Source organism: Myotis daubentonii, chromosome 1 (genome assembly GCF_963259705.1).
Source record: "Myotis daubentonii chromosome 1, mMyoDau2.1, whole genome shotgun sequence".
In the NCBI taxonomy this organism is placed as follows: domain Eukaryota; kingdom Metazoa; phylum Chordata; class Mammalia; order Chiroptera; family Vespertilionidae; genus Myotis; species Myotis daubentonii.
Genome location: NC_081840.1, coordinates 66098725 through 66123112, shown reverse-complemented (window position 1 = coordinate 66123112; position 24388 = coordinate 66098725). Strand labels below are relative to the sequence as shown.

Sequence of the window (24388 nt, the reverse complement as noted above, 5' to 3'; positions counted from 1 at the left end):
GGCGAGGGTCTAACACGCCCCCGCCCCCCGACAGGGGCTGAGTAAGGAAAGGGGCTCCCGGCCACACCCGGGGACTTCGGAACCCCAAGGCCCTACTTAGAGCTCCGATGCGCGCCCTCGGGAAAGGGCTTGGGGACCCCACGCTGCGCGCCGGGGCGGGAGCGCGCCGGGAGCAAGGACGGACCCCAAAGGCGTAATGGTGTCCCCGCCTGCGCCGCCACCACCCGCCCAGCGCCGAGGCCCCGGGACCCCTTCGGGCCCCTCTGTCGCCGGGCTCCCGGGCGGGCATCGGCGCCGAAGCTGAACCCGGAGCAGCGCTCCCTCCCTTCGAAGACCCAGCCCTCGCCCTGCGCTCCGGCGCCGCCCGGTCCCACCGGCCTCGCCAGCTCCGGGGCAGGCGTCCTCTCCCTGCGCCCCCGCGTGGACGTGAAGCTGCTCCCCGCCCCCACGGGACGGGTGGTTCTCGGCGCCTCGCCGCGCGCGGCTCTGGAAGCGCAGGTCCTGCGGGCAGAGGGCGCGGCGTCCCCGGCCCTCGCCGTGGCCCCGGGGCCGCCGCCTGGAGCAGAGGTTGGTGACACAGACGGCGCCAGAGTTTCGTATCCGAGGGACTCGAGGCCCTGGTCGGTTTCGAAGAGATGGGACTCTGGGTTTACGCACCGGAACGTTAGACTTACACGCTCCGCCGCTGGTTGCGGGCCCTGTGCTGGGCGGGAACAGGCTCCTGGGGCTGGGGCACGGGGTGGCGACGACTGCCCCCCGCCCCCAGTTCCGCCGAAAGAGGGGCGGTCAGGTCGCGGGGCCCCCGTCGCTGCAGAACACCCTGCGCGCACGTGGCCTTCCTCCCGGAGGGTAAAACCCGAGGTCACGGTGACCACCCACCTCCACTCCTTCTCTGCAGGTCCGGGTCCTGCTCCCCTGGCCCCGCAGGTGGAGAACTGCCAGGTCCCCTCGGTGTCCGGGAGCAGGGCGGGAGGAAAGGGTCATGGAGCACCTGCCCGGTCCAGGTGTGGTGGGTAGAGGAGGAAGGGGCCCGCAGCTCACCTGAGGGAATGGCCGGGGGCTGGCTCCGAGCCGCTAGGCCAGTCTGCGTCGCTGATGTTCGCGTCCTGGGGGCTTGGAGTTGGGGGGGGGGAGGGGAAAATGGCAAAATGGAGCCTGGGACTAGGAGCTGGAGGAGGGAGTGGCTCCTGAAAGATGGTAGGGAGACTGCGAGGTTGGGAGAAAGGGCAGGATGTTCATGGAGGACAGGAGATGGAGAGAAAAACTTCTCGCCCTGGCCGGTGGTTCAGTGGTTAGAGCGTCCGCCCGCTGACCAGAGGGTCGCGGGTTCGATTACCTGTCAAGGCATTGCTGGTTCGGTCCCCGCCCCCGATGGGGCGCGAGTGGTAGGCGAGATGTTTATCGCGTGCTCTCTTCTCTTCTCTTCTCTTCTCTTCTCTTCTCTTCTCTTCTCTTCTCTTCTCTTTTTTCTTTCTCTCTCTCTCTCTCTCTCTCTCTCCCCCCCCTCTCCACTCCTCACCCCCTTCCACTCTGTCTAAAAATCAATGGAAGAAATACCCTCCGGTGAGGATTAAAACAAAAGCACTTCTCAATAGCCAGCCTTGCCTCTCGAGGCCACGCCCCTAACCCCACCAGCCAGTGCTCACCAGCGCCTGGAAGCCAGCCAACCCAACTTTGGTCGCCACCGCCCTGCGCCCTGAGCCCTGCGGGTGCCCACTGATAGCTCTGCCAGAGAGCCCTCCCAGTGAGCGACGCGGGACCCCAGGACCTGTACCTCCTTCCCCAGCTGAGTGATCAGGACCCTAGGATTCATGCATGCATCGCGCTTCTCCGCCCACAAGGGTTTTTTTTTTTTAAAGGAATGAATGTCCCCTTTTACCTATTTAAATATATTTTTATTGATTTCAGAGAGGGAGGAGATAGAGAGAGAAACATCAATGATGAGAGAGATGCCGCTTACACACTCCCTACTGAGGATTGAGCCCGCAACCCGGGCATGTGCCCCTGACAGGAATCGAACCCGGGACTCCTCAGTCCACAGGCCGACACTCTACCCGCTGAGCCTAACTGGCTAGGGCCCACAAGGGTTTGAGGCCTCTGAGGGAACCATTGGGAACAAGTCTGCGGAGACCACCGTCCCCAACCTAGGAAAAGGCCTCTGGGCAGTTCCCTGACTGCCAGAGAGCACTTACCGTGTCTGCGAGCCACAGCAGCAGGAGGCAGTAGCAGCCATCACCTATTCCCCCGGTGCATTTACGGTTGCTGGCTCAGACCCAGCCAGAGTGTAAAGGGCTAGATGTAGATACACCAGTGATTTAGTAACAGCTCCCACCTGCTTATAGGAGTGGCCAGCCTCTGGCTAGTCACCACCTGGTCCTAAAGCTGGCCTGGCCACCCCCACCTCACACCACGGGTAGTCAGAGAGGTCCCCAAGGTGGAAGAACCTTGAAAAGCCCCACACACAAAGGCTCTAAGTCTCCAGCCACGGGCTGTCCCAGGGAATGGGGTGGCTATCACATCACGTAGGGTGAAAGTGTCCCCACCCTTTTGAAGCAGGATCTTGAAAACGTGGAGAGCCACACCCAGGCACCCCATATGGGGCTTCTAGGTCTCTCAAGTCAGGAGCAGTGGGTGTATGTGCACACTTCATTGGTAGTGGCCACTGTGATAACATACAGGGAAGTGCTTTTTTTTTTTTTAATCTTTATTGATTTCAGAGAGGGAGAGGGTAAGAGAGATAGAAACATCAATGATGACAATCATTGATCAGCTGCCTCCTGCACATCCCCACTGGGTATCAAGCCTACAACACAGGCATGTGCCCTTGACCGCAATCGAACCCGGGACCCTTCAGTCCACAGGCTGCCACTCTATTCACTGAGCCAAACCAGTTAGGGCAGAAGTGCTCTTTAAACTGCCCCAAGTAAGGCATCAAGACTTGCCATTATTTGTGACTATAAGATTACCTCGCAACACCCTCAGAACCAAGGATCTCCAGGTTCACCTCATACAAGTCCATTGCCTGTGTTAACTCTGTGCAAAACTTCAGTGTGATGGTGTGAAAGCCTGAATCCTGCTATCAGACATGAGTGCTAGTACTGTACTAGCATCTCTGGTCAGTGGGTGATGGTGTAGTCACAACTGTTCTGAGGCAGTTTCCCCCATCTATAAAGATCATAGGAAGGAAAACTGCTCAGTAAATCACAAGGCATCCTACAATTGTGAGGGCCATTCAGCCTTCAGATAGTTTTGTATCTTCCTCTCTTTTGCACAAAGTACTAATTTTATAGGCTGACGCATATATTTAATATAAAACACTGGAAAACGAAGCTATAGTAGTTAGGTACTTGGTACAATTCTGTGTGTGTATACTGCTAGATGTAGATACAACAGTGATTTTGTAAAAGCTCTGGTGCCTATTCCCTATTTAACTCTGTATATACTCCACTATGAGGTCATAGGATGGCCTTTGTAAGGTCTCTGTAAGCCAAGGTTCTTAAGGAGGATGGAGCCAGGACAGCAGCATCAGCCATCACCTGGGAACATGTTAGAAATGCAAATTCTTGGGTTCCACCCTAGACCTACTGAATCAGAAACACTGTGAATCAGAAACACTGGTGTAGGGCCTAACAATCTGTTTTAACACATTCTACAGGTGATTTGTCACATGGTAAGCTTAGGAATTACTGCGGTTTGCAGATAAAGTGGTTGCTTAGTAAAACATCTTGTAAAATACTGTGTTCAGCAACTCCATTTATGGGGAGTGGGTTCTACCTACTGACAGGCACGCCATACTTATACTGATGACCTATAAATACAATCACGCGTTATTCCACATAACAAATGACAGCTTGTGTTAGAAACTCTCTCAAAAGAAGGAGATGAACCAATGAGCCAGAGTTTGTTTTGACCCACTCCTTCTCAGCTTTGCCTACCACCAATAAAGTCCATAATGGAACAGTGTAAAGACTGAATGGTGTGACCCCACCAAATTCCTACGTTGAAATCTAAACTTCAATATGAGGTGGGGCCATTGGAAAGTGATTAGGATTCCACCCTTGTTGGGTAGAATGGGATTAGTGCCCTTATAAGAGACCTCCTTTGTCCCTTCTGCCAAGTGAGAGCTGTCCGTGGGCAGGATGCAGGCCCTCGCCAGACACCAAGTCTGCCAGCACTTTGATGTTGGACTTTCCAGCCTCCAGAACTGGGAGAAATAAATTTCTGTTTATAAGCCACCCAGTCTATGGTATCATTATAACAGGCCAAAGAGAAAACTACTGCAATAGTCTGACTTTTGGCCTCTTCATCTCTCAGGATATGGAAATAGGGGACCATAGACAAGATGCTGCCCTACCTCATTAAGGATACCTGTACTTCAAGGACACTGCTGAGTCCTTCCAGAAGTGCCCACAATCCCAGGAACATTGCCCTGGCCTGGCTGCACTCCAGAACTAGGACCTGCATTTTTGTTGTCTCCACATGTGGACTCAGTTGTCACCTCCCACTGTTTCCTCCCGTCTCTCACACTTCTCCCCTAGGATAACCCAACCCTTGATACCAATTCTGAACTAATATTATCTGAAATTAGTCCAAATCAGAATCCCAGGAGAAAAAATGTTGTTTATTTCAATGCGTAGTTATAACGTTCATATACTCTAGGCTGGTCAGCGGACGGAGAGGGAGAGTTTATTTGTCTTGTCCCCAAGAAGGGGTGAGTAGCTAATCACCCTTCCCTCCCAGCACTGATCCTTAGAAGCCCCAGATATCAGGATACAATGGTAGGGCTCACCCTGCTCCAAAACACTCAAACAGCCTAATCCCAGGAGGGAAAGCCTTCTGCTCCTCTGTCTCCTGCCCTTCCTTAGGATACAAAGCCCTCTTGTCTGGCCAGGCATCTGCTGGTGAGCTCCAGGAGGATGTATGCATCTCTTCATCTGTAGCAGCTATGCTAGGTCTCTGATACGCCATTTTGGGTCATCCCTAAGGTCAGTCTCTGGAGGTACTGCTGACGTAGAGTGGGCAACTGGGCATATAGCTCAAAGCCCTCTGGGAGGAGAGAATTAGGAAGCTTATAGTGGAGGAGGTGCTTCCGGAGACCCTGCCAAGAGGGAAGAAATGTTATGAAGTCGGTAGTGAGATCCTGTTGAGGTCTCTGTCCCCAAAGACCCTTTATTCTCCCTCCCTCCAGGATATGCCCCACCCTACCTCATCTGCCAGCAGCCACGTTTTCTGCAGCATGCTCCTGCGGGCAGCCTTTACCTCATCCTAGAGGTAGAACAGGGAGAAGTGGCACTGGGCCAAGGACTGGTCCCCGTCGCTGGCCCTGCCTGGCCCTTACCTCCTCTCTAGCTGGCCCAAAAGCAATACAATTGCAGGCTCCCTTCCTCCCTCTGGAGATGGGGATGTAACTTACTGAGCTCTTTGGATCCTGGGAGAAGATGAAGCTGTTGACATGAGCCACAGTCACGGCATAGAGCACTGGGCACCAGTGTGGACGGAGTGCACCGGTAACCAGGGCCCGGAAATAGAGCTGAAGGAGGTCCAGGTTGTCTTCAGGAGGCCCCGTGTAGCATTCCAGGGACACAGGCAACTGTGACAGGGGAGATGAAATATGCTGAGGGTGAGGGTGGAAATATGTTATCACCGGACAACAGGGTGGATGGTTGATGGTCACATGAGTCAAATCATGAGAGCAGAGGTTAGGTCCTAGACAGACATACTTCCCTCTATATCACGAGGATAAAGTTAAAGACTAAAAGGCTGGAAAGCCAGAAAAACTGGGAAACAGAAGCAGTTGTGTATTGCCACTACCTGTTTAATTTACTACTTAAAATTAAAACTTTCAGCCCGGCCAGCGTGGCTTAGTGGTTGAGCATTGACCTATGAACCAGGAGGTTAGGGTTTGATTCCCGGTCAGGGTACATGCCGGGATTGTGGGCTTGGTCCCCAGTGTGGGGCATGCGGGAGGCAGCTGATCGGTGGTTCTCTCTCATCACTGATGTTTCTATCTCTTTCCCTCTCCCTTCCTCTCTGAGATCAACAAAAGTATATTTAAAAAAACCAGACAACTTTCAGCCTGCTGGTGTGGCTCAGTGGTTGAGTGTCAACCTAAGAATCAAGTCCTATTTCGATTCCCAGTCATGGCACATGCCCAGGTTGTGGGCTCAATTGCCAATAGGGGGTATGTAAGAGACAGCCAATCAATGATTCTCTCATCATTGATGTTTCTATCTCTCCCTTTCTCTCTGAAATAAATAAAAATATATTTTAAAACAAAAACCAAAAAATTTTCAAAATGTCATGTTCAGCCACTCAATTTTATTACCAAACCTTTCAGTCCTGGCTGGTGTGACTCAGTTGGAGCGACATCTTGTATACTGGTTTGATTTGGGAGGCAACCAATTGCTGTTTTTCTCTCTCCCTTTCTCACTCTTAAATCAATAAAAACATATCCATTGGTGAGGATTGAAAAAAAATCTCTCATTAAAACTTTTTAAAATTCATTATTTTTATTGATTTTTAGAGAGGAAGGGAGAGGGAGAGAAACATCAATGTGAGAGCATATCACTGATCAGCTGCCTCTTGCACACCCCCTACTGGGAATCCAGTCTGCCACCTGGGCATGTGTCCTGACCAGGAATCAAAAAGGCAACCATTCTGTGTACAGGACCATGCCCAACCAACTGAGCCACACTGGTCAGGGCTCTCAAGAATTCATGCTCTTTGGACTAGTAATTCTCTTTCTAAAAAATTATTCTTGCCTTGGCCAGTGTGGATGGGTTGGAGCAACGTCCCATACACTAAAAGGTGGTGGGTTTGATTTCCAGTCAAAACACATATCCAGGTTGCAGATGTGATTCTCAGCTGAGGTGCATGTGGGAGGCAACCAAGAGATGTTTCTCTCTCTCTCCCTTCCTCTCTTAAAAAAATAAAATAAAATGATTCTTAATTCTGTGCAGAAATTATGAGAAAGCTGTCATAGTGTTTATCATAAAGTTACTTAAAATAGCAAAAATCAGAAACAGCTTTAATGGGTTCCGATAAAATTTGTTATTATATAATAACAAATGTTGATTTCTTAGAATATTTAATGATGTGGAAATGCTTATTATGTAATCATAAGAAAACATGCAGTGATCCCAATTTTATAAAAACATATATGCATATAAAGAAGACTAGAAAAAGATAAATAAAAATCAAAAGTTACCACTGAACAGTGGGATTATGAACATTAAGAACATTTAGGTGCCCAGCTGGTGTGGCTCAGTGGTTGAGTGTTGACCTATGAACCAGATCACCGTTCGATTCCCAGTCAGGGCATCTGCCCAGGTTGTGGGCTCAATCCCCAGTGTGAGGTGTGCAGGAGGCAGCCAATCAATGATTCTCTCATCACTGACATTTCTATTGCTCTCTCCCTCTTCTTTCCTCTCTGAAATCAATAAAAACATATATTAAATAATTATTTTTTTAAAAAGGTAATGTTCTTTTTAATTAAAAAACTAGTTTTTATGTAAAATATACATTCATATTTTATATACATATGTGAAGTATATGTATATACTAAAATACTTCTATTTTAAGTTTATCAGAATGTTATAATGAAAATTTAAAACCCAAATTAAAAAAAAAAAGTAGCTCTTTACAGTTTATAAATTTAACTCCTTACGCTGATATATTTGAGGCCCTCTTAAGACTTTATTAGCTTTGTTTCCAACAAGTTTCCAAACTTAAATCTGTTCTAGACTCCTTCCTCCTCCCAGGCCCTGTCATATTACTCTCTGCCTCTGAGCGTTTGCTCATGCTGTTCCACTAGGTATATTCCTGGTCAATGCTAGGTCAATTGCCAATTCTTTCACAAAGCCTTCTCCGTATGGGAAGCCAACTTTCCATTCTCTGACTCATGACTTAGCACCTAAAATCTGAATAATTTAGACCTTGGGATTTAGGACATCTCTTATCTAGATCATAGCACCTCATGAGTAAGAAGCTGTGTCTTGAACAAACATCTACCATACGCCAGATACCATATTAAACCCTTTTCATGGATTCTCTTAATCTCCTCAAAGCCCCCAAGAGGTAAGGAAAGGAACCGGAGGCTCACCAAAGCTCCCCACTGTCACAATTGCTCCCAAAGCCCAGTGTAGATGCCCATGATAGGCTTTGCTGGGCTGAGAAAGTACCTGGGTCAGAGGCAGGCCCAGAGCTCGCAAGGCTCCCACGTGCTCCCCAAAGAGGGCAAGGCGAAAGGTGACGCTGAAACGACGCTGCAGGGGAAGGAGTACCAGAGCCCCGAAGAGGTGGTCCCCAAAAGACACAGCCTCAAAATGCTCCAGGAAGTTGGCATAGAGGTCAGGGAACGACGTCAGGCCAGGAAGTGGGCAATCCAGGTTGAGGTTTGGCAGGACCTCAGGCTGGCAGAGCCGGGCCAGAAGGGCTGCCACCAGACGCTGTATTGGGGTCTCCCGGAACAGTTCACTGTCTGTCAGGAACACACACATGAGCCGTGCCAGGCGGGCACCAGGAGGCACAGCCCAGAGGGCCTGGGGGCGCCAGCTCTCCAGGACTAGCACCCACTGCAGGGCCCGCATGGCTGTGCCCACAGTGTCAGCAGGAGGGAGCCCTGAGGGGGTGTCGGAGGCCTGGTGGTAGAGGTGGATCAAGGGCAGGAAAGGCCAGTCAGTGGGCAGCAGAGGCTCCTTAGGCAAGGGGAGCAGCAGAGATGGGACTCGCTGTAGCTCCCCTCGGTACAAGGCCTGAGAAGCTAGCAGGCCGGCTCGGGTCAGGGGGCAGTGGGTCAGGTAGCAGCTGCGAATGCTGGGGAGGTCCTGGCAGGCCTGAGCCAGCAGAGCCCCTCGCCCACAGCCAGGGTCCCTGCTGCTCCCTAAGGATAGCTGGTCTGAGAAGTCAGCTGCCTCTGGACCCCCTGATGCTCTTTCCCTGTAACAGAATCCAAAAGTTAAAAATAAGGGCTGGAACCACAGCACCCTGAAGGCCATGCCAGCTTTCCAGGGCTTCCCAGAGGTTCCTAGGTCTTCCCAGTTCCCCGGACATCCTTTCATGTGTGTGTGGCAGTTTGGAGGATGGACACTAGGGCCGGCTGCCTAGGTGCAAGTTTACAGAACTTCTCTGTACCTCCGTTTCCTCATAGTAAAATGGTGATAATAGTAATGCTAATCTACTTATTGGGGGGATCACTTTGTAAAGTGTGTAAATTTCTAATCACTATGTTGCACACATGAATCGAATATAATATTGTATGTCAACTGTAATTGAAAAGTAATTTTAAAACAGTAATACCTAGCTCATGGTATGGGTAAAATGCTTAAAATATAGTCAAATACTTAAAGGAATATCAGACACAAAGTAAGCACTCGTAACTGTTGGCTATTACATGTGTATACTAGTTTATACACTGTCACACTGAAGTCTCATAATTCTCTAATGTGGTTATCCCCAACCTCTTTTTACTAATGAGAAAATGGAAGCTAAGACAGGTTAAGGGTAATTCATGGAAGAGAGAGAAGCCCAGGTCTCCTGTTTCCAATTTAAGGCTGCTCTGTCAGTAACCACAGTACTCATCTCAAAGGGCTGATGCCACCAACTCTGGACTTACGGGAGGAACTCCAGCCGGAATACAAAGCTCAGCAGTAGCTCATGGGCCAGGTGCTCGCTTCCGGGCAGCAGCCGGCTCAGCAGAGCCAGGGCCATGCCATGATGGAGGGCAGCATTGGTGGCCGGCACTGGCTGGAATGTTGCCTGTGGACAGATGGTGGGGGGCTCAAGGGTTGAGAAGGGGGCAAAGCAAATAGAAGTGAGGATGAGGACATAAGCAAAGAGGATATATGCTGAAGGGCGTGTCTGGAGGAAAGTGGAAACTGCATTGCCTGCCAGGAGCAGCACAGGTTCCATAGAAGAATGCAGACAATGTGGGGCAGAGGGAGTAGATAGCAGGGTAGGGGGTTGGGGGTACCTACTGCTCGCTGAGCCAGGGTGAGTGCCAGGTACTGCAGGTGGTACTCGTGTCGCAGGGCCCACACAGAGAAGGGTGTGAGGAGCGGGGCAGCCGCAGGAGCCACACATTGGAGGAAGTAGCTCTGGAGTCCGGGGGCAGCCAACACAGCAGCCAGCTGAGGAAAAGCAAGCTTGTTCAGATCCAGAAGGTGACTTTGATCTCTTCTGGGGGTCCCCAGGTGGCGCTTTCTCCCCAGCCAAACTCAGAAAAATGGGTGCTGGCAGAAGAGGCCTCCTTTTCCCAAGGGGCGCCCTCCTCACTTTCTTTCTGACTCCTGGCATCTTGGCCCCCTGCCTGGAATCTAACCAGGTGCCCAGGGCTCACCTGGCCACATAGCCCCTTGTGGATCCGGGCCAGGGTGTTGAAAAGAGTGAGGAGGGAAGTGAGGACCGGGAAGGGTGAGGCTGAGCCAGCCAGACTGAAAGGGGGGCAACCTCCCATGCAGCCCAGTGACACGAGGCTGGGCAGAGCTTCAGGGACCGGAGCACAGGACTGTGGGTTGCAGAGAGGAGAGCAGCGCCTGAGGCAGAATAGAGAAATTGAGAGGGCTGGCCGGTGCAGACCAGTGCCCACCTTCCTGCGTCCCCACTGAGGCCTGACAGGGAGCCAGGTTTCCCTCAAGCTGAGGGCTTCCACTTGAGATGGACCAGGGAGGTAGATCCCGGAATCCCACGAGGAGAACAAATGCCTCCCCCACGACTATACACACAGTACATACCCAAGGGAATCCCACAGGCTGCCCAACGTGGGCTGGCTCAGCAGGGGCAGTAGTAGCTCCTCCGACAGGCGCTCCATGTCCTGAAGCCAATCCCCTGGGCACACGTCTGGCTGGAGGACCAAGGGGCTCACTGAGCTGACAGCCCAGGACACCCATTCTCCTAGACCCTGGGTACCCAGGCCAAGTCCATAATTCCAAGAGCCCAAGAGTCAGTGTTTGGAGGTTTCTGCTTTCTGACTCTTGTGGAGGGAGAGAAGACCCTGTGGTTGCTCTGGCATCTGCTGAGAGGGGTCCTGAGAGAGCATAAAGGCTCCATGGAGGCTGAGCTGCTGCTAGCGGTTCTCTGGCCCCCACCAACATGGCTTTTGGAAGTCCACTGAGTATGGAGGTGGAAAGAGAATGAAAGGTAGGAAGGAAAAGGTACAGTAGGAAGATGTGGGAATGGGGAGCAGGAGTGGAGAGGTGGAGAGAGAGAGAGAGAGAGAGAGAGAGAGAGAGAGAGAGAGAGAGAGAGAGAGAGAGAGAAGTGTTAAGACTGAGGCAGGCACCCAGGGCATGGTGGGAGGCAGGCGGGCAGCACTTACCTGCTGGCTCCAAGTCTGGTAGTAGGCATCTAGGAAGAGCAAGCAGGCAGTGGGCACTGGGCCCAGAGCATGCCACATCTCAGGTCTGGGCAGCAACTTCAAGGTCTGTCTTAGACATGGCTCCACAAGAGGCTTGAGCCCAGACACCTGTGTCCAAGTGATCGAGGAAGGGGTGGCCGACAGACTAGCCTCAGCCGAGTCACTACAGGAATGCCAAAAGGGGCCACAGTGAGGATCTGGCTGCCTGAACACCCCTCTAAGCTCTAGCCACCCTTTCCCTGGGGAGGAACTCTCCTGCCTGTCTCAGAGTTCCTGGCAGGAGGTCTCTTCTGGCAGCTGAGGGCTGTAACCTACCTGCTGGGTTGGAGGGCAGTGCTGCTGGCTGCCAAGGTCAGCTGGGTGAGGACAGTGAGCAATGAGGCTATCCGCTGCATGGACAGGGGCTGTGGGAGGTGAGTGCTGAGCTCCTTAGGCATGACCTGCAGGGCCCGAATCAGCACTGGGTATAGCTCCCTGGGGAGAACAATGACTGCCTCTCAGTGTAGAAGAGAGAGAGATGTAAGATACAAGGCAGGCCCGCCCCAGAGCTCTGCAGTATAGCTAAGGAGGACCGGAAGGGAGAGGCCCCAGGCTGGGTAATCCTGGGAGATTTCAAGAGGGAAGGAGCCCGGCTGGCGTGGCTCAGTGGTTGAGCGTCAATCTATGAACCAGGAGGTCACGGTTCGATTCCCAGTCAGGGCACATGCCCTGGTTGCAGGCTCAATCCCGTGTGGGGTGTGTAGGAGGCAGCCAATCAATGATTCTCTCTCATCATTGATGTTTCTCGCTCTCTCTCCCTCTCCCTTCCTCTCTGAAATCAATAAAAATATATTAAAAAAAAAAAAAAAAGAGTGAGCCCTAACTGGTTTGGCTTAGAGCGTCGGCCTGAGTACTAAAGGGTCCCAGGTTCGATTCCAGTCAAGGGCATGTACCTTGGTTGCGGGCACATCCCCAGTTGGCGGTGTGCAGGAGGCAGCTGATCGATGTTTCTAACTCTCTATCCTTATCCCTTCCTCTCTGTAAAAAAATCAATAAAATATATTAAAAAAAAAAAAAAAAAGAGGGAAGGGAAGTTGGGGGCTGAAGGAAAGGAGGCAGCCCTTCAAGGCTTTCAGATTTTCCCTACTGGGGAAATCTGATCTACACAACAGCACAGAATTTGCTCCCCTCTCCCCTGGTTGGTCCTTACTCCCAGAATCCCTCTTCCTCATTTCCAGCCTCCCTCCAAGCTTGAAACCTTGGGCAAGGTTGAGTCAGGTTAGCCAAGAGTGCAGAACAGGAGAGGTCTCCCAGGGAGCCTACCTCTTGTCCTCCTCACCTGTAAAGGTCACAGCCCTGGCCATAGGAGGCTGCTACAGCCCACAGGCGGAAGGACTCCGTGATCAGCATCTCAGCTTCCTCTGGGGGCAAGGCCAGTTCCTGAGGAGCCTCAGCTATAAAGCGGCACAGGCAGCTCCGGAGATCAAAACTACTCAGCTGAGGGTGGACAGGAAGTCTGGGGATCAGGATCAGCCGGGAGTCTCAAGTAACCTCAGGTCCTCTCACTATGGAGATGGACTCAACGTAGCCCTGTTCCCGGCCCCTCTGGTTCCATAGCTCCGGGCCAGGGTGACACTGCCGCATCTGCCCCCTCCCACCTTCCCCCTTCCTCTCCTTCTTTTTAGCAAGCACATGCTGGGCACCTTCTCTAGGGCTGCGTGGCTATGGGTGTTGTGTGCGTATCTGTATGTGGCTCTTCTGGCCCGGGAGCCCTCCCTTCACATGAGAACAGAGTAGGCCTACAGGATACACTGGGCTCCAGCTGATTAGGTTCCTGACTGGTGATTTTTATTGCATTTCTAAGCAATTGGATCAAGACAAAGAAATATGGCATGAGCAGGCCTCCCAGAGTCCAGTGGCCATGCTTAGCCTTAGCCCGGCACTGTCCTGAGGACCCCCACCCCCACCCCCGTCCTGCGTCCTGCTCACCAGCCGGGCAGCAATGTTTCTACCAGCTGAGGCTAAGACACGAAGTAGTTTCATAGCAGCTGCACAGGGTACGTTGTGTAAACTGGGGGTAGGCCCCACCCCAACAGGGGACCAGCTGGTGGGCAGGAACTCTCGAACTATGGTCTCTATCAGCCGAGGACACTCCAGGACCTGTGGGGAACAGGAGGAAAGAGAGGTAGGGAGGCTGAGGGTCAAGACTAGGCCCAGCTGGACTCCTTTCTCATTCTGTCTCCGTTTCTCACCCTTGTGGCTGACTCCAGGGAGTGCCGGGCCAGGCGGATGAGTACTGCCAGGATGTCAAGGACCACGGAAGGTCCTGGGCAGGTCACCTCGAGCACATAGCGCAGCCGAGGCAGCAGATTGGTGGCCAGAAGCCCCTGGGGATGAGAGAGAGAGAGATCCACTGCCAAATGCAGCTGGGGCCCAGGCCTTGGTGACCCCTCTTGCCTGACATGTGCACGCCCTCGAGGTCACGGCCCAGATGCAGCTGTCCCAGCATCTTTACCTTGATGACATCATGTCGGGCCAGGTCAGATGGAGGCTGGTGTCTTTCCTCAGGGCTCTTCCTTTTTGCTTTTTCTCCTGAGGGCTCTTCATCTTCATCCTCATCGTCCTTGTCCTCCTGCGTGGGCATCAGCGGGAACACCATAGCTCCATGGTACCAGGAGAAGGTGCTGTCGAGGAGTTCCTGCCAGAGGAAAGGGAATGGGGTAGGAAAAAGAAGGGGTCAAGCAGGAAATGGGCCCAGGAATAGAGAGTGGCACCAGCCACAAATAAGAGGGCATCGTGGCCAGTGTGACTCAGTGGATAGAGCATCGGCCCATGCACTGAAGGGTGGCGGGTTCGATTCCTGATCAAGGGCATTTACCTGGGTTGCAGGTTTGATCCTTGCCTGGTTGGGGCATGAGCAGGAGGCAACCAATCGATGTGTCTCTCTCACATTGATGTTTCTGTCTCTCTTTCTCTCTCTCTCATCACTCTCTTCCACTCTCTCTAGAACTCAATGAGAAAAATATTCTTGGGTGAGACTAACAAAACAAAACAAAGAAAAAAAAAAAAGAAGAGCAAGACTCCAGGCTTTGTGGCCTTTAAAAGAAGATGGTGATGCTGCTATCCCACCCTCTGCTCTGCCTGGAGCCCAAGGAGGGCACACCCACAGGAACAGTAGGGACCCTGGTATCTCAAAGCCCCATTCTTATCCCTGTTGTACCTCATCTCCAGGAGCCACCAGCAGAGCTCGAAGAGCATGGGCAGCAGCTGCGATGACCCCATCCACTCTATCGTCCAGGGAGAAGCGTAGCAGGAAAAGGAAACCAGCATCCAAAAGAAGGCGCAGGACACTGCCCACTAGCTGGACCCCAAACTCACCAGCCTGGGCCTGGGAGAAGGAGGAGAAAAGCTTGCAGGGGGAAGCTATAGAGTCTTTGTCCTAAACTAGGGTGGGAAACCTTTTTCTGCCATGGGCCATTTGGGTATTTATAACATCATTCGCAGGCCACACAAAATTACCCACTGAAAATTACCCTTGCCCTAGCTGGTTTGGCTGTGGTTAGAGCATCAGCCCACAGACTGAAGGGTTGCAGGTTCGATTCTGGTCAAGGGCATGTACCTTGTACCTCAGTTGAAGGCTTGACCTCTGCCTGTGTCAGGGCACGTGTGGAAGGCAACCAATCGATGTGTCTCTCTCACATCGATGTTTCTCTCTCTGTGACTCTCCCCCTCTCTTCCACTCTCTCTGAAAATCAATGGGAAAATATCCTAGCGTGTGGATTAACAACAACAACAAAATTAGCCTGCTATCTGTGGTCAAACATTTAATTAAATCACCCCTAACGCCTTGGCAGGGCCAGACATTCCCCATCCCTGTCCTAAACCCTTCACTTGCCCATCGTTCCCAGTCTGACCCAGACAGCTGGTGTATGGACTAGTGAGCCAGAGTGAAAAGGACAGGACGTGGAAAGTCTTAAGGTTGAGAGGTGAGGTGTGGGGGTGGGAAGGACCAAGCCCGCAGTCCACTCACCCTGCTGATGATCTGGGCCAGCACATGCAGTGCTAGTGCTCTCTGCTGGGACACCTGGCTGCGTGTCAGGTGAAACAGCTCCTGCAGGGAGTACCCCGCTCTCTGGGGCAGGGATAAGAAGTCATAAAGGGTCAAGATACAGGGCAGCACCCCCCAACAAATACACAGCAACCCTTCTATGCCAAGCACTGAGTTAGAAGTCACGGGGAAGACAAAGATACACGATATGTCTCTCAATGGATCCTCAAACTGGTAAAGAAGGTGAGATATGCATACAAATAACCATGACATAAAGCAGATTAGAAGGAAGATAATTAGTATTTACTTTGCAACCAGAGAACAAGAGAGAAAGAAGAGAAAACTGGAAAGTGCTGTGTTCTTGGTGGGTGGGCAGGGCTCCCATGGCCTGGCCGGGAACACAGGGTAAAGGCATTCGTTCCCGGAGCAGGCTCAGGAGCTGAGCCCTGGAGGTGCTTAAGCACAGGGTGTGTGTGGGGAGAGGGCAACAGAATGGTGCGGCAGGAGCGAGGGGGCAGGGACAGACTATGGAAGGACTGCCTTATGGGGCTAAGGAGCCAGGAAACTTTCTAAGGCCTGAGCTGGGCCAGAGGAATCAGTGTGGCAGCCTCAAGAGGGATGGAATGGAATGGCAGAGAGAGTTGGAAGACATGGTGACTGAGCAGACAAGAGGGAGCAAGGCTCTTATCTAAGAAGCATCAAGGGGAAGGGAGAGAACTGGCAAGTTCTGGCAACTGACCGAAAAGTGAGGGAAAGAGGGGAAAGACTGAGCTGAGGACCTGAATGGATGCAATGGGCCATGACCTGCAATCGCAGGTCCAAGGCATTGACCAGAGGGCCTTTTCCATGGTTGTCAAAAGCTGCCGTCCTCCCTGGCCCCATGATCACCTCTGCCTCCTCTCCGTGGTGGTGCAGTCCCAGGTGGGTGGGTAGGTCCACATCCGGAGCCAGTAGTTCTCCTTGCAGACTGAACCGGGCCTGCATCCTCTAATGGGGAGAGAAAAGAGGTCCTTGGGCTGGGGCAGCAGCAACTTCCCCACACCCACTCCTCGCCTTTAACCCCAGGCCTCTTAGGTCTTAGGTCCTGGCTCCATTTCTGATTAGAAATGGGCTCCTCCGGCCTATGGTGCCAGGAAGGTGAGCAAGAAGAGGTGTTTCTCAAGCTCAAGGGAACAAAAGGGCCTGAGCTTGGGTTCTGGGTACAAGTGCCGCAGCTCTACTCTCACCCCAATCCACCCCTTGTAGGCCAGCTTGCGCTCCTCACCTCCTGCGTCTTCTGCCGCCGGAGTGGGGGCAGGTCCTGGGTCCAATGGAGCTTGTCCAGCTCTACAGTGTCCATGTGCAGCCATTCCTTGTGGGGGGCCACGGGCAGTGCCAGAGCTGGGGAGATGGAAGCAGTTCCCTAAGGGGCTCAGCTCACTGAGGCACTGGGGTCCCAGTCTTCATCCTGGGAACTGGGCAAATGTCCTGTCCCCAATATGGCAGAACACACCTAGTCCCTGGGCTCTAGCCCCTAACTGACCCCAAGGATTCCTAGGAAGGGGAAAGGGAAGAGGAGGAGGTAAGAAGACAGAGGAAGCAGAGAAGGAAGGGAGGACCACATAAATCAGGGAAAACATAGTTCTTCACTGCCGAGTACCAACCTGCCACAGGAGCGGAGAAGTGGGGACAAGGAATAGGGGGAGCTATCCTGCTTCAGGGAGGCAAGATACAAAAACACACACCAACAGACCCTTCCTTCCTCACCCCAGCCCGCACCCAACCTGCTCATCTGGCCTGAGCTCATCCAGGAGCAGGAGGTCCTGGCTCTCATAATTCAATTTCTTCTTTTGTTAATCACTAATGAAATAATCAAATTCCTGGGAAATGAGTGCTCCCACTGGCCTCTCTGCTTCAGGTCTGGCATATTCATAAGACCTGCATCACTCTTCTCCCATCACCCTGGCCCTGCCATCTTCCCCCCAACGCTGAGAGCGGAGGCAGAAAACTGGGATGGATGGAACCACAGCTGGGGCAGCTATAGCTAAGGCAGGGAGAGTCTGCTGGGGGAGGGGGCCAGTCAGCCATCACACGCTGCTGCCTTTTACTGGAAGGGGGAAGAGGAGAAGTAATAGGACAGGAAAACCGGAAGCATGTGCAGAAAGAATATACATGTCAATAAATGAAGACAGATTTCAAGGCAATAATGAAGATTCATGTTAGATGTTCAAGGACGGAGACGATTCTCTTTTCTCATCCGCCAGAAGGAATTCTTTCCTCTACTTTTATTCCCCAAAAGATGTCCCCCCCCCTCTCCAAACCTGGGGTTCCTGGCTCCGGCTCATCTTCCTGCCTAGGCTCACTGGCAGAAGTTGGCATAATGGGCTCCTCTCCAGAGACCTCAACAGAGGGTCCTCCTGCCCTCTGCTCCTCGATGGCCTTTTCTTCTGCTTGCTCATGGGTACGGCTGCAAGACCTCAAGAAAGCAACCAAGCTGGGATCTAGAGGAGAGGGGGAGGGAAGAGAGGATGAAGGCAGATCTTCCCTAACCTCCTCTAGACCTGAAACCTGAAAACTGCCTACAGGTGTCAAGACCAAGCCACTTCCTAGCCCTGGACTGAGGCCCCTGGGCTCTGGTGGGGCCTCAATGACCCATAACTATCACTGGAACCTGCCTGCCCACTTTGCCTCCACCCTTCACAGTCCACTGGCCCATGTTTATGCCCATTCCTGTGCTTGGCTCCAGGTCATAGGCCCAAAGTGGCTATGGAATAAATGAATGAATGTTGCCTAGGGTGAAAATGAAGGCACTTAGGGGAAAAATTACTCACACTTGTAGCTAATTTATTTATGCACAAATATTCACTAAAAACCTAATATACGCTATGCTCTATATAGGTGCTAGATATAGCTTTATTGATTGATTGATTTCAGAGAAAGAGAGAGATAAAACATCAATGATGAACCCAGCCAGTGTGGCTCAGTGGTTGAGTGTCGACCTTTGAACCAGGAGGTCATGGTTCGATTCCAGTCAGGGCACATGCCCAGGTTGTGGGCTCAATCCCCAGTGGGGGTTTAGGCGGGGGGTGCAGGAAGCAGCCAATCAATGATTCTCATCATTGATGTTTCTCTCCTCTCTCTTCCTTCCTCTCTGAAATCAATAAGAATATATTTTTAAAAAAGAAACATCAATGATGAGAGAGAATCATCAATCAGCTGTCTCCTACACGCCCCACATCAGGGATGGAGTCCACAACCTGGGCATATGCCCTGACTAGGAATTGAACTGAGACCTCCTGGTTCATGGGTTGATGCTCAACCAATGAGCAGCACTGGCCAGGCTAGATATATAGTTTGGATTAAGACTGACTTGGTGCACAAAAACTAGGAGGGAGGAATAGTATAGTAGAGCATCATATAATAGTGTACTGCAGCCATATTAAAGAACAGCTATAATACAGTGCCTGTTACACTAGGGTAGTACAATACACACAGCAGAGTGGTTAAGATCAGGGCCTGTGAGACCACATGCACCTGGGTTTACATCTCATCCATGTTCCTTACCAGCTATGTGATCTGGGGGAGAGTTTCTTAAAAATTGTTTTGGGCCTAGCCAGTTTGACTCAGTGGATAGAGCACTGGCCTACGGACTGAAGGGTCCTGGGTTCAATTCCAGTCAAGGCCACATGCTTGGGTTGTGGGCTTGATCCCCAGTAGGGGGCGTGCAGGAGGCAGCTGATCAATGATTCTCTCTCACCATTGATGTTTCTTTTCTTTTTTTAAAATATATTTTTATTGATTTCAGAGAGGGAGAGATAGAAACATCAATGATGAATCATTGATCAGCTGCCTCCAGCACGCCCCCTACTGGGGATCGAGTCCACAACCCAAGTATGTGCCCTTGACCGGAATCGAAACCGGGACCCTTTAGTCCACAGGCCAACGCTCTGTCCACTGAGCCAAACCGTCTAGGGCTCATCTTTGATGTTTCTACCTCTCTCTCCCTCTCCCTTCCTCTCTGAAATCAATAAAAAAAATTTTTTTAATATTTGTTTTTACTGGTTTATAAAATTTTTTATTGATTAATTTGAGAGAGAGAAACATCCATTTGCTGTTCCACTCATTTATGCATTCAATGATTGCTTCTTGTATGTGCTCTGACCAGGGATTAAAACCATGACCTTGTGCATAAGGACGTTACTTTAACCAACTGAACAACCCGGCCAGGGCAACTTCTTAAAATTTTGAGCCTCACGTTTTTTTCTTTTTGTTTTTTCCATAAGTAAATGAGATTGGTACCGCCCACCTCACAGGAACAGTTTGAGGACAGAACGATGAAAAGTCCTCAGCATAATGCCTGGCAATGACAGTAAGCTTTCCTTAGTAAGTAGCAGTCCCTCCCTAGGCCAGTCTCGGCAAGAAAGCCAGGTACCCATACCAAGCTGAGCCAGCAACCTCTGCTGTTCCTGCAGGATCTCCTCAGGAGTCATAGCTTGTAGTCTTGCTATGTTCTCTTCATGGATGGTCTGGGCTTCCTGCTCAGCCTCCTGGTCCCTGAGCCCCTTTCCTGTGACCAGATGGGGTCCCTGGAAGTTCTGGCTGCCACATGGAAGCTGGTGATCTTGCTCCCTGGGTGTGAGTGACTCACAGGTCACAGCACCTGGAAGAAGTGTATGATCAGTTTCATTGCCTCGTACCAATTGGGCTGTCTGGCCCTCTTCTCCAATCCCATCAGGCCTGGAGAGAGATGGAGGCCCCAGAGCTTTCCTAGGCACAGAGCAGAGATCCTTACCTCCACCCCCTACTCATTCTTCCCCTTGGACTTATATAAGAGGATTTCCCTTAGAAACATCGTACTTTCTGACCATGCTCTTAGATGTTCCGGCTGCATGTCAAGGGCATGCCCCCAGCTCTTCCACTAGTAATTTGCATTATGAAAGGAATCTTGGCTTCTACCTTTATTTTATAGTCTTTGCCATTTCTATCCTCTTCCTTGGCCTGCTCTCTCCCTGCACCTAAGTCCCAGATGTGGACCAAAGCCACCCATATTCAATACTCTAAATGAAAATATATGACAGTTTCCTCTTTAAATGGCTCAAATGCAATTCATACTTGAAGCAGGGAACATGTATATCCAAAGATCACTCTATTATCCTGCGCCACAAAAAAGCCAAGCTCATGCCTCTTCAACCCCAGCTCACCCTCTGGTCGGTCCTGGGTAGACACAACTCCTCTAACTGGTGGGATGCTGGCTTCAGATCCTCTCCTTGCCGCAATTTCCTGGGCAAAGATGCTTCTCTTACCAGATGTTGCTGGCTTCCTCTATGGGGCAAAAAGCAAACTCAGGTGACTGATATTCCTTACCCCATTCTCTTCTCAACCTCTTTATACTAGTCACTGGAACAAAGAGATAAAAGAAAATTGCTTAATTTCCAATGGTCACAACCCTAGTCCTCAGAAAAAGCAGGGCACTATAAGAGTACAGGTCTTGAAGTCTGACAGACTTGGGTTGGATTTCCGACTCTTCTATCTATCAGATATATGGTGTTGAACAATTCATTTATCTTTTGAAAAAATGGGGATAATGTTACTTACATTACATCGTTATTATGAGGATTAAATAAAGTACTTAATATGGTGCCACTTTAACAACAGAATTGCTTATATTTATTAAGTTTCCCAATCTGCAGAAGATGCACTAGGAAGTTCACTTGACTGTACCATAAGTACCGTCTAAGGTTACCCGTCTACCTGTCTGTCCTGTGAGCGATGGAATACAGGGGGGAATGCGACACCACTGGGCACAGGCAGATTCACAGCCACTGAACTTGTATCTCGTTCCTGCGCAACAGAGGACAAAGGAGTGATGATATGGAGACTTCGCCAGGCTGGAGCCTATGCTAGTAGCCCCAGTTCTGTATAACTAGAATCTCACTCTATGAAGTGATAAACCCACCTTGCTTTTTAGGGCACAGTGATCCTAAACCAGACCCCCACGTCACTGCAGGGGAATAAAGCCCCATCTTTTTTTTTTTTTTTTTTTTTTTCCTCTGACAAGAGATGCTTTTTATTTTTCTTTTTTTTTCTTTCTTTTTTTTTTTATTGCTTAAAGTATTACAAAGGGTATTACATGTGTATCCATTTTATCCCCCCGCCCTAGACAGTCCCCTAGCCTCCCCTATCACCCAGTGTCTTATGTCCATTGGTTATGCTTATATGCATGCATACAAGTCCTTTAGTTGATCTCTTACCCCCCTACCTCCTGCCCCCCAACCCTCCCCGGCCTTCCCGCTGCAGCTCGACAATCTGTTTGAAAAGCCCCATCTTTTTAAATCACCCTTTACTCATAAGCCTCACCACCCCCACCCAATATCCTTTGTGCCCCAGGATGCCTTGTCCCACTCAGTCAGGGTGAGACGCACAATAATCTTAGTCAAGACAGCAGTGATGTGCTGATCATGCCTGTTCAGCCTCTCTTCAGGGTCCACATGGTCAGCCAGGGGATGGCCAGGGCTGGGCTTGGCTCTTTTCGGAGGAGCAGGAACCAAAGCTGGGGGCAAATCTGGGAGATCTGAGGAAAAAAACAGGCCAGATATAAGGATACTCATACCTTTCCAGGTAGAGTCTGAAGGCTAGGGGAAAGCCAAAGAAAGGAAGTCCGCTACTGGGGAGCCCTGGCTCCAGCTGTGTCACCTTGGGCAAGATCTTGAACCTCTTTGAGCTTCAGTTTCTTCCTCTGTAAAATGGGGTGGCAGCCAGAGGCTATGCAGTGCATGAAATAATAACGGGTAGAACCCAGCCACATCGGAAGGGGGAGGAGACCCTGATGTTGTACCCTCTCCTCCTCAGCCTCACACACTCGGCCACTCACTGTCCAGCATCACCACATCCCGCGGGTCCTGCAGCCGAGGCTGGTCCAGGTTGGCACTGGCACCTCTCCTACGTTCATTCTTCACCAACTGCACTGCTGGGGCTGCACCAGCTGCAAGAAACTGACTCTGGAATCGCAGCAGGTCCACCTCCGACTCCCCTGGCTTTGGTCTCGACAGCATCTTGACACTCCAGCGGCCTCCCCAGTGCAACTCTTTCCAGCACTGCTTCCGTGTGGGGGCTCCGTCTCATTCACCCCTAAAAGCAATAAAGATGGGCCCTCTTTAACGGAACCCTGGCTCATTCATTGTGCATCCAAGAAGACATTTTCCTTGGATTCACGTCAACTCATTCCCCCTCATTCGTGCCTATTGCCATTCCTTTCCCATTTATCCTTCGCTGATATCATCAGCCTAGCAACAGTATTTACTGGTAACTGAGGTCTTTTACAACCCGTGGGTAATAAAAGTCTCAGTTACAACCCGAGGGGAACTAAGGAAAATGCACCAGGAGCCAGGCAGACAAATGTCATACCAGGGAGTGGGGACTCCATCAAACTGGGGCGAACAGGCCTGGACTAAGAGTACTGCATTAGTAAGACACTTTGGGCTGTAAAAGATATATATATATATATATATATATATATATATATATATATATATATATATATATATATATATATATATAATTTGTATTTTTAGATGTTAGCAAATAACGATCAGAAAATGAAATTAAGAAAACAATTCTACTTACAATAGCATCAAAAATAATAAAATAGTTAAGAATAAACATCACCAAAGACACGTGTACACTGCGGGGCCCCACAGCGCCCCGTAGGGATTGTGCGGTCGCGCGTGCTCCTGGACCACCCGCGTCCGCAGAGAGAGATCACCGAGTGCCGGGCCGTGCTGCCGGGATGCAGGGCCGCGCCCGGACCGCCACCCCCAGTGCAGCCCAGACACACGCGGGCGGGCGGGCTCTGACAAAGGAAATAAATACTCTGCCAGAGCCGTCCGCCGAGATGCCCCGAAGCCCGTCTCTCCGGCCCAGCCACCTACTCGTCCCTGGGCTGCCTGGGCGCCGCCATCTTGACCCGCAGGCTTCCGCCGCCGCCAGCTCGGAGCTTCCGCCCCCGGCGAGGCCCCGCCCCTCCGGCCTGGCTCCGCCTGCTCGGGGGTCCGCGGCTCGGACCTGGGAACCCGAGAGCGCCCAGGCGCTCCGCTTGCCCTCTCTCCGCGGCGTGAGTTCTGTGCCGACAGAACGCATCCTGCGGGTGTCGGTCCGGCACAGGCCCTAGTCCACACACAACACCCGCGACAGAGGCAGAGCGTGTCCCACCCGCGCGGATTACCGCGCCCAAAGGCCAGCGCGCAGCTGCGGTGGGAAGACAGCAGAAAGCAGCCCCGATACCCGCGAGGCGACTTGCGCAGGGAGCGGTCTGCCTCTGTGCATGCCAGTGCCCCTCACTGGAACTCTTGTTTTCCCTTCTACCCTATCCCAAAGTCTTTCTTCTTCTTTTCTTTAAGTTGGTTTTTAGAGAAAGGAAGGGAGTAAGAGAGGGAGAGAAACATTGATGTGAGAGTGAGTCCTCCATCGGCTACCTCCTGCACACCCCCACTGGGGATCAAGCCTGCAACCTTGGCATGTGCCCTTACCCAGAATTGAATGGGCAACTTTTAGGTGCACAGGATGATGCTCAACCAACTGAGCCACAATGGCCAGGGCCTTGCTCTTCTTCTTTTTTTAAAATTAAATCTTTATTATTTAAAGTATTACATATTCCCCCCCCCCCCCATGACCCCTTCTAGCCTGTCCTCACCCCCAGCCCCAGGCCTTCACCACCCTATTGTCTGTTTTCATGGGTTATGCATATATGCATACAAGTTTTTTGGTTGATCTCTTCCCACCCACCCACCCTCCCCTGCCTTACCTCTGAGATTCTGCAGTCTGTTCTGTGCTTCTATGTCTCTAGATCTATTTCCTTTCTCTTCTTTTAAGGCCTAGCTGGAGTCAACTCTAAAACCTTGGCCAACTTGGTTAGTCACTGAACTTTTCTTGGAACATTCCATCTGTACCACTTGTGTGACATGTTGGGAAGCATTGCTAAATATCAACTATAACTAGCATGTGTCTTGTTCCCTTGAATAGACTGTAAGTTC

General features: G+C 51.3%; 1 protein-coding gene across 3 annotated transcripts; it reads right to left on the bottom strand.

Annotated features, from left to right (window-relative positions):
- Window positions 1–4600: 4600 nt before the first annotated feature.
- RPAP1 (RNA polymerase II associated protein 1) lies at window positions 4601–23422 on the bottom strand. 3 transcript variants are annotated; one of them, XM_059704857.1, is made up of 25 exons: window positions 23288–23422; window positions 22231–22487; window positions 21782–21930; window positions 21111–21200; window positions 20561–20681; window positions 19798–20019; window positions 17681–17860; window positions 16645–16760; window positions 16269–16367; window positions 15363–15464; window positions 14553–14720; window positions 13848–14030; window positions 13585–13719; window positions 13322–13492; window positions 12672–12829; window positions 11669–11827; window positions 11315–11516; window positions 10731–10840; window positions 10337–10532; window positions 9975–10127; window positions 9614–9756; window positions 8181–8937; window positions 5414–5590; window positions 5206–5265; window positions 4601–5098 (listed from the first exon to the last, which is right to left on the bottom strand). In XM_059704857.1, the coding sequence occupies exons 2-25, from the start codon at window positions 22409–22411 to the stop codon at window positions 4949–4951; spliced, it is 4182 nt and encodes a 1393-aa protein (XP_059560840.1). In that variant the 5' UTR covers window positions 22412–22487; window positions 23288–23422; the 3' UTR covers window positions 4601–4948. The 3 variants fall into 3 exon arrangements, with proteins under 3 accessions (XP_059560840.1, XP_059560846.1, XP_059560851.1); XM_059704863.1 differs by lacking the exon at window positions 23288–23422 and adding an exon at window positions 22983–23078; XM_059704868.1 differs by lacking the exons at window positions 4601–5098; window positions 5206–5265 and having other exon boundaries at window positions 5420–5590; window positions 8102–8937.
- Window positions 23423–24388: the final 966 nt, after the last annotated feature.

Excerpts from the sequence above, each read along its gene's own strand:
- RPAP1 (XM_059704857.1), bottom strand. The coding sequence starts at position 22,411 with ATGCTGTCGAGACCAAAGCCAGGGGAGTCGGAGGTGGACCTGCTGCGA. Across the intron at positions 15,465-16,268 it reads ACCACGGAGAGGAGGCAGAG|AGAGCGGGGTACTCCCTGCA; the intron begins GTGATCATGGGG and ends TCCCTGCCCCAG. Across the intron at positions 14,721-15,362 it reads TGGCCCAGATCATCAGCAGG|GCCCAGGCTGGTGAGTTTGG; the intron begins GTGAGTGGACTG and ends TCCTTCTCCCAG.